The 12664-nt window shown below is 32.1% G+C and overlaps 2 protein-coding genes across 2 annotated transcripts; one reads left to right on the top strand and one right to left on the bottom strand.

Annotated features, from left to right (window-relative positions):
* Positions 1-1798: 1798 nt before the first annotated feature.
* Positions 1799-2401, bottom strand: LOC125063728 (mpv17-like protein 2). Its single transcript, XM_047670311.1, has one exon. It carries the CDS (start codon positions 2382-2384, stop codon positions 1803-1805), a length of 582 nt encoding a protein of 193 aa, XP_047526267.1. The 5' UTR covers positions 2385-2401; the 3' UTR covers positions 1799-1802.
* Positions 2402-7472: 5071 nt separating this feature from the next.
* LOC125063544 (homeobox protein Nkx-2.5-like) lies at positions 7473-8849 on the top strand. Its single transcript, XM_047670044.1, has 2 exons — positions 7473-8014; positions 8251-8849. The coding sequence occupies exons 1-2, from the start codon at positions 7519-7521 to the stop codon at positions 8718-8720; spliced, it is 966 nt and encodes a 321-aa protein (XP_047526000.1). The 5' UTR covers positions 7473-7518; the 3' UTR covers positions 8721-8849.
* Positions 8850-12664: the final 3815 nt, after the last annotated feature.

Here is a 12664-nt window from a genome sequence, read left to right as displayed (position 1 = left end):
CTTCTAGCAAACATTATAGTTCAAGAACATTTGTTTTCTTGGACTATAAAGATCACGCTTAGCCAACTCAAGAGACAATTAATCGAAAAGTACTTTAACCAGATCTTTGAAAGCGCGAATGTAACTTTCTAAATAATGATGTATCTACATTAAACGCCGAAACAATTATTAATTATTTATAGTGAATAGTATTCGCGAATATATGTGAGTAACTCCCCAAAGCTGCTATTAAAAATATTATTTAATATCGATAATATAAATTTCAATAACAAATTAATAAATAAAAAAACATCGGTCTAAGTTTTTTACCTAGATAATATAAACAACTAAAAAACCACCCAGAAGCTTTCTAAACCCCTTTTCATTCATAAATCATAAAAAAAGCTCGAAACATATTATTCCCGCGTTGACAATGCATGATTAATATACCAATAAAACCTACGCCATAAGAATTCATTTTTGTTATTAATTCTTTGAATTTCTTAAAGAATTCCAACGATTATAGACCCTTTAACATTCTTTTATATCATTTAGTTCTCCTACCCGAGTTTATAAAGCCCTCATGCGTAACGATGCACCTATTTTGAGTAAATTAGATACAGTTAACTAGTCAGTCAGGGTTATAGGTATATACCTAGTCCATAAGTTCCGTTACAAATGAAAATTCATTTTTTTAGTGAAGTAATTAAATAAAAAAATATTGGTTGTTTGTAAAGTAGGTTTACGATCGAGATGTTTACGTGATAACGTCTTATTGGTGATATAAGTTTTTGGGAAGTAAGGAATTAATGAAGATAACAATTTTTTCAAATTTTAAATTACATCTATCGTTTTATTCACACTTTTGATGATAAATTTCGGGTGTAAAATGACAAGTTTACTTATTCGACTATGATATACATTTTTCTTCATACATTCACGGAATGACTGGCAGCGCTCGAGATGAGACGGGAGATCGGTCCGTCTCTCTCTCGTTATACCTGCGATCGCGCTCGTGAGGTTTTGGTGTGACACAAGTTTCTGAACATGTCACCCGACTAAAACGATTTTAAAGACGTTATCACGTCAAAAACTAAATAAACAACATATTTTTTTGTATACCTATCAGTAAAATATAATAATTAATTACATTTTATTTTTGGTATAAAGTCTACACGGTATATTCCAAAACAGGAAAAACCAATATTCTTGAGCCTATAATAATATTTATTTATAGACTACACGAAGGGTTAGGTACACCATGGTTTTCCACTTGCTACGGTCCTGACATCTCTCGCTTCATCTACTTTCATGGTATTCACCAAGCATGCACGTCGATTATGGGTACTTATAACTTGGCCGTTCTCTAGTAGGTACCTCCTTCAATTGGCACAGGTATATACGACAAGGCCTACCCAACCATCCACGGTTGCCTTATAATATATTATACTTGTTAATAGAGTTTATTGCCAATCCTTAGCAGTAAATGTAAAATAAGAAGCATTTAATATGTATTTCTTAATTGACGTTCATAAGTAAACATTGTGTTACCTAAATGAATAAATGATTATGAATTTCAATTTGGATAAATAATAATTTATTTTCTATTTTTAATTCCAACCTTTAGACAGACTAATTTGATTAGGTACTGGTAATTGTATGGCAGTTTATTGGTTCTTCATTAAACTTCTAGAAATTTTTGAAACTTTAATTATTTCTTAAACAAAATTATTAAACTATACCTGTATTTCCGATTTAAGGTCAATCTGAAAGAAATTAACAACCAAATTGAGACAAAATTGTATTTGATAATGTTTTAATAATCATGATATTTCATCATCTGTAATCATTTCCCCCTTTTGCTTCTTTGCCTTCATGTGAGCCAAATATATCGTCCACACAAAGCTGGCCGCGCTCACGAACACGATACGATTCCTTTCTGATATAAAATAAAAGTTTAAAGTCTGCGCTGTTGGCCAGAAAACAACACCGATTTTATAAGTGGGCCAAAACTTCTCCCTGACCTCATTCATGCAAGCTTTAATCGGCTTCTTTTCTAGCAAACTCATCCCGAAAAAGAAATACGCCATAGCAAGCGGGGAGTATGACACTTGCTCGATTAATGCTCTTTTTATCGCCGTAAACAACGATTTCCGTTTAAAGAACCTACTGGAGAATTTTAACCAGCCATAGAAGACGGGTGCCATGAAAAATGTACCGAAGAAGCCGAAACGCGCGGCTCGGTTCCAATCCGCGTTCTGTATTGGTGTACCATTTGCGAGGTATTCCTGGGTGATGCTGCAGGTTGGCCATATGATAGCATATGACACCATGCCGCGCACTAACGGAAATTGGACTGGAAGTCTGAGGATTTTCGTCATTATTCCACTCGTTTTTCGTATCATGCGTAGGAGGCGTGTAAATAAATTTGGCATTTCAAATGACAGTCGCCGACTATAGATTATCGAAACCTTATTAAACATATTTACAGAGACGATATAAAAACTTAAATAATTGTTGTCTTTAATTACCTCAAAATTGACTAATCATGCGCTGCGGCCGCACGCGCGTTATTTTTCGCAAGTCATCACGGTTATCGCAAAGAGAATCGCCGAATCGACTAACTCGAGTGAAATAATCGAATGATATAATTCGATTGTTCTAATCGTTTGTCTCGATGGGTGGTCGGATCTGATAAAATTAAGATTACCTACCTACTTAGCTAATTTGTGATGTAGGTACAAATCTTACAATAAGTAACTATGTACATCCAAACAAGATTAAATTATAATAAAAAGAGAAAGACTATTGAACTGAACAATTAAAGATGATGTAATTTCAAAAATCACTGTCTAATTAAATTAAATCTATTCCGATATATAATAATTCACGATTCACAGACTCAGAACCTTTAAAAACACGTTAATCTTGATATTTTATTGCACTGGCACCTAGTATATTCTATGAACATCACTTACAATGATGAACTGTCGTCTTTTTGATATCTTTTTATCATTAAGAAACGCGCCATCTAGAAAATTACTTATACAATGAAATACAGGAGAGGTTACCATTAAATAGTACATGATAGTTAAGTTTTATTCCGCTAGATGGCACTATATTCAGATAATGACATTATATTCAAGTCTAAATATACTTCGTATAATATACATGGGGTTGATATATAAATAAGATATTGGTAAAATATTTATATATATATATAATTTAATCAAATTGATTAAATTAAAACAATATTTTTTTAAATAAAATTGTATTTTTTACGTTTGACTACTTGTCAATAGGTGGCCTTAAAATTTTAAGATATGCTTTAATGAATTATAATAACTACAGCTACTGATCACAAGATGGCGCTGCGTCAATTATTGCCTATTGAAATGTAAGAATTTCTCTAAGGAGAAACTAAAAAGTTATTGGGTAAATAAAATTGAATATGCAGACCAAGATAACTATAACCCCTAACTATAACTCATGGGTATTTACATCAAACTTTGTCTTTCAGTTTGGCATAATATGAACGACAAAACACTTGAAGCAACCAAATAATTAACAAGACCATAAAAATCCATTTTTATTACAACTTTGACATGTCCTCTTTAATACCAATCTAAAACACTTCAAAGTTTGACAAGAATTACTTTTTACGGCGTGCTAAATACCTTTGAAACGTATTTTACCAAAAATTTGAGATTAAAAAACCCTTGACAAGAGCTTTGTAAGTCACGTAAGACCCATACGTGGGAAACATATACATACATATTTTACAAAGAATGACAACATAGAATAACGGAATGTATGATTTTTTATCTTTAGATTTATTCCTCAATACATAGGCACAATATTGTATTAGGTACATACAATAAACCGTATTTCGGAATACGATCAGATTCAAACGTAATGTATGTCAAAACCCCGTTATAATAATAATTAGGTACAACTGTAAATAGATTTACGTAAAGTTCTATCATAATATACCTAAGTCACGTTAAACTATTAAACAATTCACTCAGTCCCTCTCTTTCTGTCAAGGTGTGTTTAGCCTATGATGAAAAGGGACAGTATTAGAATAGTATATAATTTTATATCCTACACATAATATAGGAAATATTTGTTTCATTTATTTGATTCTTACCAATATTTTTTGCGATACCATTACTCTTTCTCTTTCTTCACTCGGTAGCATGTCTGAGCGTCGTGGTCAGCAAGGAAACATCTGCAGCTCTCTTTCGGTTTCCACCGGTTTCTGTCCAGTGACTCTCTTATCATTACAGTCTCATTTAGTATAAGATCCCGCTATACAACGTACAAAAATATTGATTGAAAAAAGTTCAAAAAATTTACTACATGCAAATTATAAATTTTTTTTTTTTTTATATTAATTAAAAATACTCTGGACTGAAATTTGCTAGGCAACCCATATGGATTATATTTATTGACATATTAAATTATATATAAAATAAGTTTCATTAAATAAGCATCTCGGTGAAGGTCGTTGTATAGCGGGATCTTAGACCAATTGCAATATCATTACGTAATCTGTAATGAAAGGATCAATAAAAGAAGTATCGAAAAAACTGACCCTATGAATGGTCATGAAAAAGACAATGCAAACCAAAAGCAGGTCATATGACAAACGGAAGCTATTTTATTGCTGTTTTTTGTGATACGAAAGTTGTCCTTAATTTTATGGCTTTTTGGAATTAACGAGATTTTAAGTTCGCAATTTTATGGTCAGCACACGCCGAAATCACATTTTATAATGGAAAACGTTTTTTGGGTAACTTTGTGGAACTATACAGAGGCCAGGCGTAGCGCGAACTACGGCTTCCGTGTGTAATAATTTATTAAAAATTGTCATAGGTACCTACCAGAGTTATACTTAGCGCAAATCGTCAACTTACCGCGAACTGTCACTCCAATACATTTTTGACGTAGGAACGTCAGAACAAAGACTGGCCGTGTTTTTATTTCTTTTAGCCCAATTTAGGGACGATATTTTCTTGTATAGACATTATTCTTTAACTATATTACCTCGATGTGATCTTAATATAAAACGAGGCATTCCTGTGCCTAAACAGTGGTTTATTTAAATTAAGATTCCGAATGACCTATTAATATTTTGCCCTACCTCTGCTGAAATATTGATTGTTATTTTTAAAATTGGGTAGGTATATAAAATATAAGAAAAGCATACAGTTTTATTAAAAACTAGCAAACTTCATTTCGCCTTAATTTCTTTACTTAGCCTACCTTTTCAGTAGCTACATAACAACATATGTATTTTATGCTACCCCATAGAGACAGTTCGCTTTTCCGGAATAAACTCAAACTCAAAATATCTTTATACATATAGGTAAACAAGTAAGTACACTTATGAACGTAAAAAAAAATTAAATTAATTGTAAATTTTCATTTACTCCCAGTTCGCAATTCAAGGGCGTAGAGCGGCCAAGAAGAACCGGCATGAAACTTTCCGATACTCTTTTTAATCGCTATGTTTTGAGTCATACAAATTATTTGAACTGGAGTAAATCAATCCCAAGGATTAGGATCATTTAAGTATTCGTCAAATTTAAAAAAAGCTTTATTGATTAATTTACGTTTAAAGTGCTTTAAATTTATTTAGTGATAATTTTCTAATTTCGCTTGGGAGTTTAATAAAAACCTTGTACTTCAAAGAATAAATAAAAATGATTCGATTTTTTTTTAAAGACAATTCACACCAATTGACCTAGTTCCATGCTAAGCTGGTGAAGCTTGTGTTATGGGTACTAGGCAACGGATAAACATACATATTATAGATAGATAGACACTTATAAATACATATTTAAACACCCAAGACCTAAGCACAACACCAAATGATCATCACATCGATGTTCGTCTCAGCCGGGGATCGAACCCGGGACCCATGGATTCGCAGTCATGGGTACTAACCACTAGACCAATGAGTCGTCAAATGGTCAAGCCGTCTTCAAGATTTGCGCTTGGCAACATATTTTGAATCTCTTTTAAATTAATATACACAATAGGTATAAGAAACAATTTCTATTTACATAATATCATTGAAAAGAACATTGAATAATTTCTTAAATATTAGTGTAGAAGAATTTATTTATTTGATTACAAATTGAAAGAGGCCGTTGACGTGTTGTTTATGATATGTCGACACGTGATAATTTAAAGTAAATTGAGCGTTCCTGTCGCCTTCGAAGAAATAAAATAGGTATTTCATACTTAAAATATGTACACCATGTTTCGTTATGAATTTTGTGGTTAGAAATTTTTAAAAAATCCTACATTCAGGTTCACCTAAAAAGGACGCATGTTAGAAATAATACTATTGTCGGCCTTTGTTTAATGTTCTTCAAATTACAGTATAGTATTTAATAACAATGTCTCTCTCTCTCTCTCTCTCTTCAGTCGTTAGCTCATGTGTGAGCGTCGTCGTCAATAAGGAAACATCTAGAACGGACTATCTGTCCGCCACTATCACAGTGCATAGTTTTGAGAACGATGAGTCTTGTCTTGGTCCATCTGGTTGGTGAACAGCCTCGTGATCTTTGTGTTACCAATAAGTTTCTCCAAGTTCTTATCGCCTCTGCGCAATAAGAAATAAGCAATAATAATTTACATAAACTGTAAAACATAACCAATGTCTTAAGATGTCTTTAGTCTGAATCTGAATTAATAGATAGTTACGAATCCATTCAAAAAAAAAATATTCCTTGAGTCCCACTACCATCTACTGTAGGCAAGTTGTACAATTCTGAACACACTAGCATTTTTGTTATAACCATTTATCACAGTAGTTAGGTATACCTAGTTGAATTTTATTTTATTAATAGTTACCTTTGGATTCACATAGATATATAAAATTTATAATTTAAAACATTCTGCTTCGTAGCTATAGGTATACTTACCTACTAAGTTATTAAAACGAGGATATTATTCTAATTAAAAAATAACTTAAACGGAGAATGAGGTTGAAAAAAACTAAATTGAGATAAAGTAAGATGAAGATTAAATCAAGATATCCTTAATAGGACATATTGTTAGGTTATCCAATATGTCCTTAGGTGGATACCTAAGGACATATTATGTTGTAATGTGTAAAGCGATTGTTCTAACTCACACTCCCATAATTAATGTTCAATCACATTTTTCATACTTAAAACAACAAACCAATTCTAAACCGTTAGCAAACTCTTAAAATAGATTTTAAACGCATTATAAATTGAAACAATTACTTACGAACAATATCCTGGCATATCAATAATAAATGAGAAATAAACTTCACACGCAAATGATATCATCAATTTATTTACAACTTCACTGAAAATGAAAAGCTCCAAAGACAAGGATGGAGATATCATTCCCGTTGCGTTGGAAAGAGATAGATAACCGCCCTAAGCTCCGCCCACAACACAGCAGGCGTCAAGGATTGGCTTCGATTTAAATCTCGACAACCATCAGTCTGCTTCTACATGTGCTTAAAACCACAAGTGAAATGAAAGTGTCAAAATGAGCTACGAACAACACAACGAAGTTTCCACCTCATACAAACATAGCGAGTGCAAACCCGACTTCTTCTACCCTGAAGAGAAGAAATCAAAAATCGACGATGCCCAAATGTACTCTTTATCCACACCATTTTCAGTCAAAGACATTTTGAACATTAACCAGACTTATTATGAACGGAATGACGTTTGGAAGCCGGAACGAAGCCAGGATTATGAGAGACTCTACCATCAAAGCAATTATTGTTCAGAGTACTTCAATCAAGTGTATCCGATGCACAACGAGTACTGGAACGGGGAATATGAGAACAAAGAGGGGTATTACAATTATAATTCGTACTGTCAGAATTTGTACCATCATGAACAGTACCAGGAGATGCCACAAATGCCTAAATTGGATGTCGATATGTCTGAACCACCCGGGCTCGCAGACGTATCAGTACCACAACCTCACTTACCAATAGATAATAAATTTACGGCTATGGCCAGGAAAACAATGAGTAAGTTTACACTATCTGATTTAAAAAATGCTTTAAAAAGTTTTAAAAATGTTGAATAAATTTAGTTATAGTTTATGGATGATTAAATAACATTATAAGTTTTTATGCTTTAAATGCCGAAATAATTTAGTTAGAATAGGACAATAAATAATTAATAAATTAACCATGAAATATATATGCATTATTAATATTTTTTTATTAAGTTACACTAACCAATACATTCTTTATGTTGACAGAAATGCCAACGACCACGACAAAGCCAGAAAAAACAAAAGACAAAAGCACAAAACGAAAACCCAGAATACTCTTTTCACAAAGCCAAGTACACGATTTAGAAGTCCGATTCAATACCCAAAGATATTTAACAGCGCCCGAACGTGAGGAATTAGCTAAGAAACTGAACTTAACACCAACGCAAGTGAAAATATGGTTCCAGAACAGAAGATACAAAAGTAAAAGGATAAAATCACCGGAAGTCTCGACATCCACAGATGCAAAACCGAAAACAATGAGGAAGTTATACAAACCAGAGACTAGAGATACTCAAAACTACATTCAGAATCAGCACGATATCAATTCCACCTTATATTTGGAAGATACTTATGATAGTGAGAAGTTCTACAATCGAGATGAATCCAACTTTTACACGACGGATGTCAAAGATGTGGAAATGAAGAAATATTTTCCTAATAATTATGTTTGTTAACTGACTGAACCAAAGTATTATTTTGTTACATTTTTGTTATATATTGTACGGTAATTTTAAGTTATGTGCCATTTTGTAAATAAAATTAAAGACTGAACTGTGTATTATCCTATAAATTAAAACTCCTTGGTTCTTTATAGTTTTAATGAAAGTACCGCTGAAGCAATTTAATTTAATACAAATCAATGAATTAGAGTGTTATGCTCCGTTTTCTTCATATACGATTATGAGTTAAAAACCTTTTTGTAGAGAGCTTAATGTATCTACCTATGTTTTATTGTCTGATTGTCTCTCAATTATAACTTAGATTTTTATTAAAATAATGCAAATTTTTATATTGATAAAACATTATTAATAAGGATATAATTTAAATATTTATATTTTGAAACATACAATATTAAATCAGTATAGGTAATAGGTATAGGTATTCTATTGCATATTTTGAATAAAAAATCATTTATGAAATTAAAATTACATTCTTAAAAAAAACTTTCCCTATTTTTAATGGGTTTTAACTAAGCATTGTTTTGACTCTGTTAATCAAAACGTAAGCAATATTTGAAAGAAATATACAAATGAATAATTTCATTTAAACAGTGTATTATGTATATTACATCAATTAAAAACAAATAAATGTATATATACCTTCCCCGTCAAATTAAACAGGCAGGTTACTCTCGTAGGTACTGCTCGGTTTTAACCACATATTTTACATAGTTATAACAGTGGCTGAAAGTAAGATAAACTAGCGACGATACAAAAAAATAAACATAAAGTCCTTACAGCTTAGACATACACACAAACACACACAGATTATATATTTCTATATTAGAACTTGGTTGGAATTTTCAGTAATTTTATGATGAAAACATTGACTACATAAAATATTAAGTTATTATAATATGATAGTTTTAGTTATATAATTATAAGTTATTTGCGATTGTAATAACTTAAATATATATAAATTATAAGTACCTACCCAAATATAATTTCAATCCAAGTTCCAAATACTAACCTCAGGTTTAGGCTATGTCTTGACCATCAGTTGGCTTAACCTAATACTCAGGAGTCAGTGGAGGTATGGTATCTATAAATAAAAATGAATCGGAAAATATGTTGCTAAGCGCAAAATTCGCAAGATGCCTAAAACAATTCGATTTTTTAACTCTGAGGAAGGTGTTTACGGAGAGAAAACTTTGAAAAATTGCACGAAAAAATATTAAAACCAGTTTCAGTTCTCCGGGGCAGCAGTGTATAATAAATTGAATATATTATATATATATATATAGATGTATTACGTATAGATTAGTTCTACAATAGTCTTTTTTTTTAATTAAGAAAAAGCATGCCAACGCTCGGCACATTGAGACATTGGTAAAAACAAACACAAAATACATTTTTTAATGTGACAAGCACTTATAGGCAAGCATGACATACATATAGAGATCATAACCTATTATTAAACAAAACAAACATTACAAAAAAAAAACAAAACAATTACTAAACAATAGTCTTGTCAACATTTTGCGTAGCAGAGGTAAATTTGCATATGCTCACGTGGAATCCTTAACAAGGTAAGAAAGAACGTTTCTTTTCTTTCAGGTAGACTTTTATCTTTAACGACTCTTGACAACTTTTTTGGCTAGAACTACATCAAACTAAGAAGTAAGAAGTAAGAACACTGTAAATTACTCTATTGAATTATTAATATTTATAAATTGCTTAACAACCTGCAAAAACTGCCGCCTATTAAGAAGACGAAAAAAATCTTTTACTAGAGATATTTTTCAGTTCAATTTGTAGAGATCTTTTTTATCTGAATTGCTACCATACCGCATAGTTCTGGGGTTGAGCATGATAAACGAGCGGGAAAAAACATAGTTTATCTTTAAATAGGTACTTGAATAATAAATTCAATTAGTTAGGTAGAAAAAATATTTATTTTAATTTTTTATTTATTTACACTTTGTTACATTTATAGATAAAAAATATAAGGGATGCAACGGGCGGGTATGATGGGTAAAGTGCAAGAAGTACATAACCTAATCTTATAAGAAAATTATAGAATCACCAACCTTAATTTAAAATAATACAAAAAAAATATAAAACAAACTAAAAAGCTAATCTCACTGATTGATGAATTGTGATGCAATACAAATAATAAGAAATACAAGAATTACAAAAGTCACGATTCAGCAGGATATGGTTAAGATTTTTTTTAAATTTATTATAAATTAGACTTCATTGAGTTTTAGTTTTCTAATCTTAATAACTAAGGTATAAAACACATTCCAATTTAAAAACTTTACACAAAATACACAAAAATGCCGTTTCAAAACAGAATTAAAACCGCGTTACAAACGCTAGTCTGCGCAAACACACCCTCTGATTTTCCCCCATATATGGGCGCCGGCGCCATTCGATAAGATATTGATCCAAACACGTGTCTAGTATTGGCTTTGGGAACAAGACCTGTCTATGGGAATTCGAAACACCTGTTGTTAAAAGCAATAGAGTACGTGCCGCCCAGTTTTTAATGAAAACCAATAAAAATTTTACGCTTGTAAAAATTAAGAATGATTAGGGTGTTGTTTTAATGCTTTTTAAACACAATAACCTTGAGTTAAACTGTGAAAATGTTGTTTTCACGAAATGTGTAATCATAAATCATAGAGAAGCTTTGCTAGAGTAAAATCTTGTCTATGACAGGTCTCACAAAGTAGGTACTTAGCCTATAGGTAACCATGAAGAATTAATGGAGACAGAATATCATCCATAAGCGCAAACTATCAGTTTCAAATTCATACTCACGAAGTCTTTATCATTAAAGTAAACTAAAGTGTCTTAAGTTAGTGTATGTTACCATGACTACAATCGCGGTTTTATTTTCAGTCCGCGTTTTGTAACAACAAGGAGTTACCTACTAGATTCCGTAGACTTACAAAATAAATGGTAACCATGGTAACAAATCACTCATTTGTCGACGATCTGAGCCACCCAAGAACCTGCGAGCTTCCAAGAGTAAAATAAATAAATCAGTGGCACTGCAACCTTTTTAGGTTTAGGCCTCAGATTTCCGATTCAGTACCTGTTTCATAATCATTTATCACTCTAATAAGCAAGTAGGTGATTAGCCTGCAGTGCCTGACACACGTTGTCGACTTTTTGGGTTTAATACCGGTTTCCTCATGATGTTTTCCTTCACCGTTCGAGCGAATATTAATTGCGCACATAGAAAGAAAGTCCATCGGTGCACAGCCAGGGATCGAACTCACGACCTCAGGGATGAGAGTTGCACACTGAAGCCACTAGGCCATTACTGCTCTCTATAACATACAGAAAAAAATATAATGAGCAGAATCTTTGCTAGGGCTGAATGAATGTTAAATGGTTCAAATAAATATTTAAATAATCTTTGAGCGTCTAACTCACTGACATTGGTGCACAGCCGGAGATCGAATCTCAGACATGAGATTTGCACTCTGAAGCTACTAGGCCAACATAGCTTCCAAGGTTGAGGTATTTTAAAATGCCGTAGAATCGTATTTTTTGACAAACGGGAACGTTAAAACGGTGAAATTTTTACAATGGTCCTATCTACCTAATACCTTCTTTACCTAATTCTTCCTTAGGGGTCTATGGAAGAATGGGCCCACTGCTTTCCTCAGTGATTCCATCGAATGCGACGATGTGTAAAGAGGAACGAAGATCACTCCGGAAAACAATAAAAGTATTGGCAACTTTCTCTTTCTACATGAAGCCGTTTTTCATTTTCTAAACATTTTCAGTGTTACCCGCGTATTCAAAAATCTTGGCGGCAAATTTTATTTGTGATTAGCATTATATGATTTCTTTATGGACGTTTATTAGTTTACATTAACTATATGAAAAAGTGATGTTTTTTTACATTCATAAATGTTGCGTAGAAAGTATTATAGTTAAAG

This window comes from Pieris napi, chromosome 3 (genome assembly GCF_905475465.1).
Source record: "Pieris napi chromosome 3, ilPieNapi1.2, whole genome shotgun sequence".
NCBI classification, from domain to species: domain Eukaryota; kingdom Metazoa; phylum Arthropoda; class Insecta; order Lepidoptera; family Pieridae; genus Pieris; species Pieris napi.
This window is presented reverse-complemented; position numbering and strand designations above follow the sequence as displayed.

Coding starts and splice junctions, on each gene's coding strand:
- LOC125063544 (XM_047670044.1), top strand. CDS start 7,519: ATGAGCTACGAACAACACAACGAAGTTTCCACCTCATACAAACATAGC. Junction 8,015..8,250: donor TATGGCCAGGAAAACAATGA/GTAAGTTTACAC, acceptor TTATGTTGACAG/AAATGCCAACGACCACGACA.
- LOC125063728 (XM_047670311.1), bottom strand. CDS start 2,384: ATGATACGAAAAACGAGTGGAATAATGACGAAAATCCTCAGACTTCCA.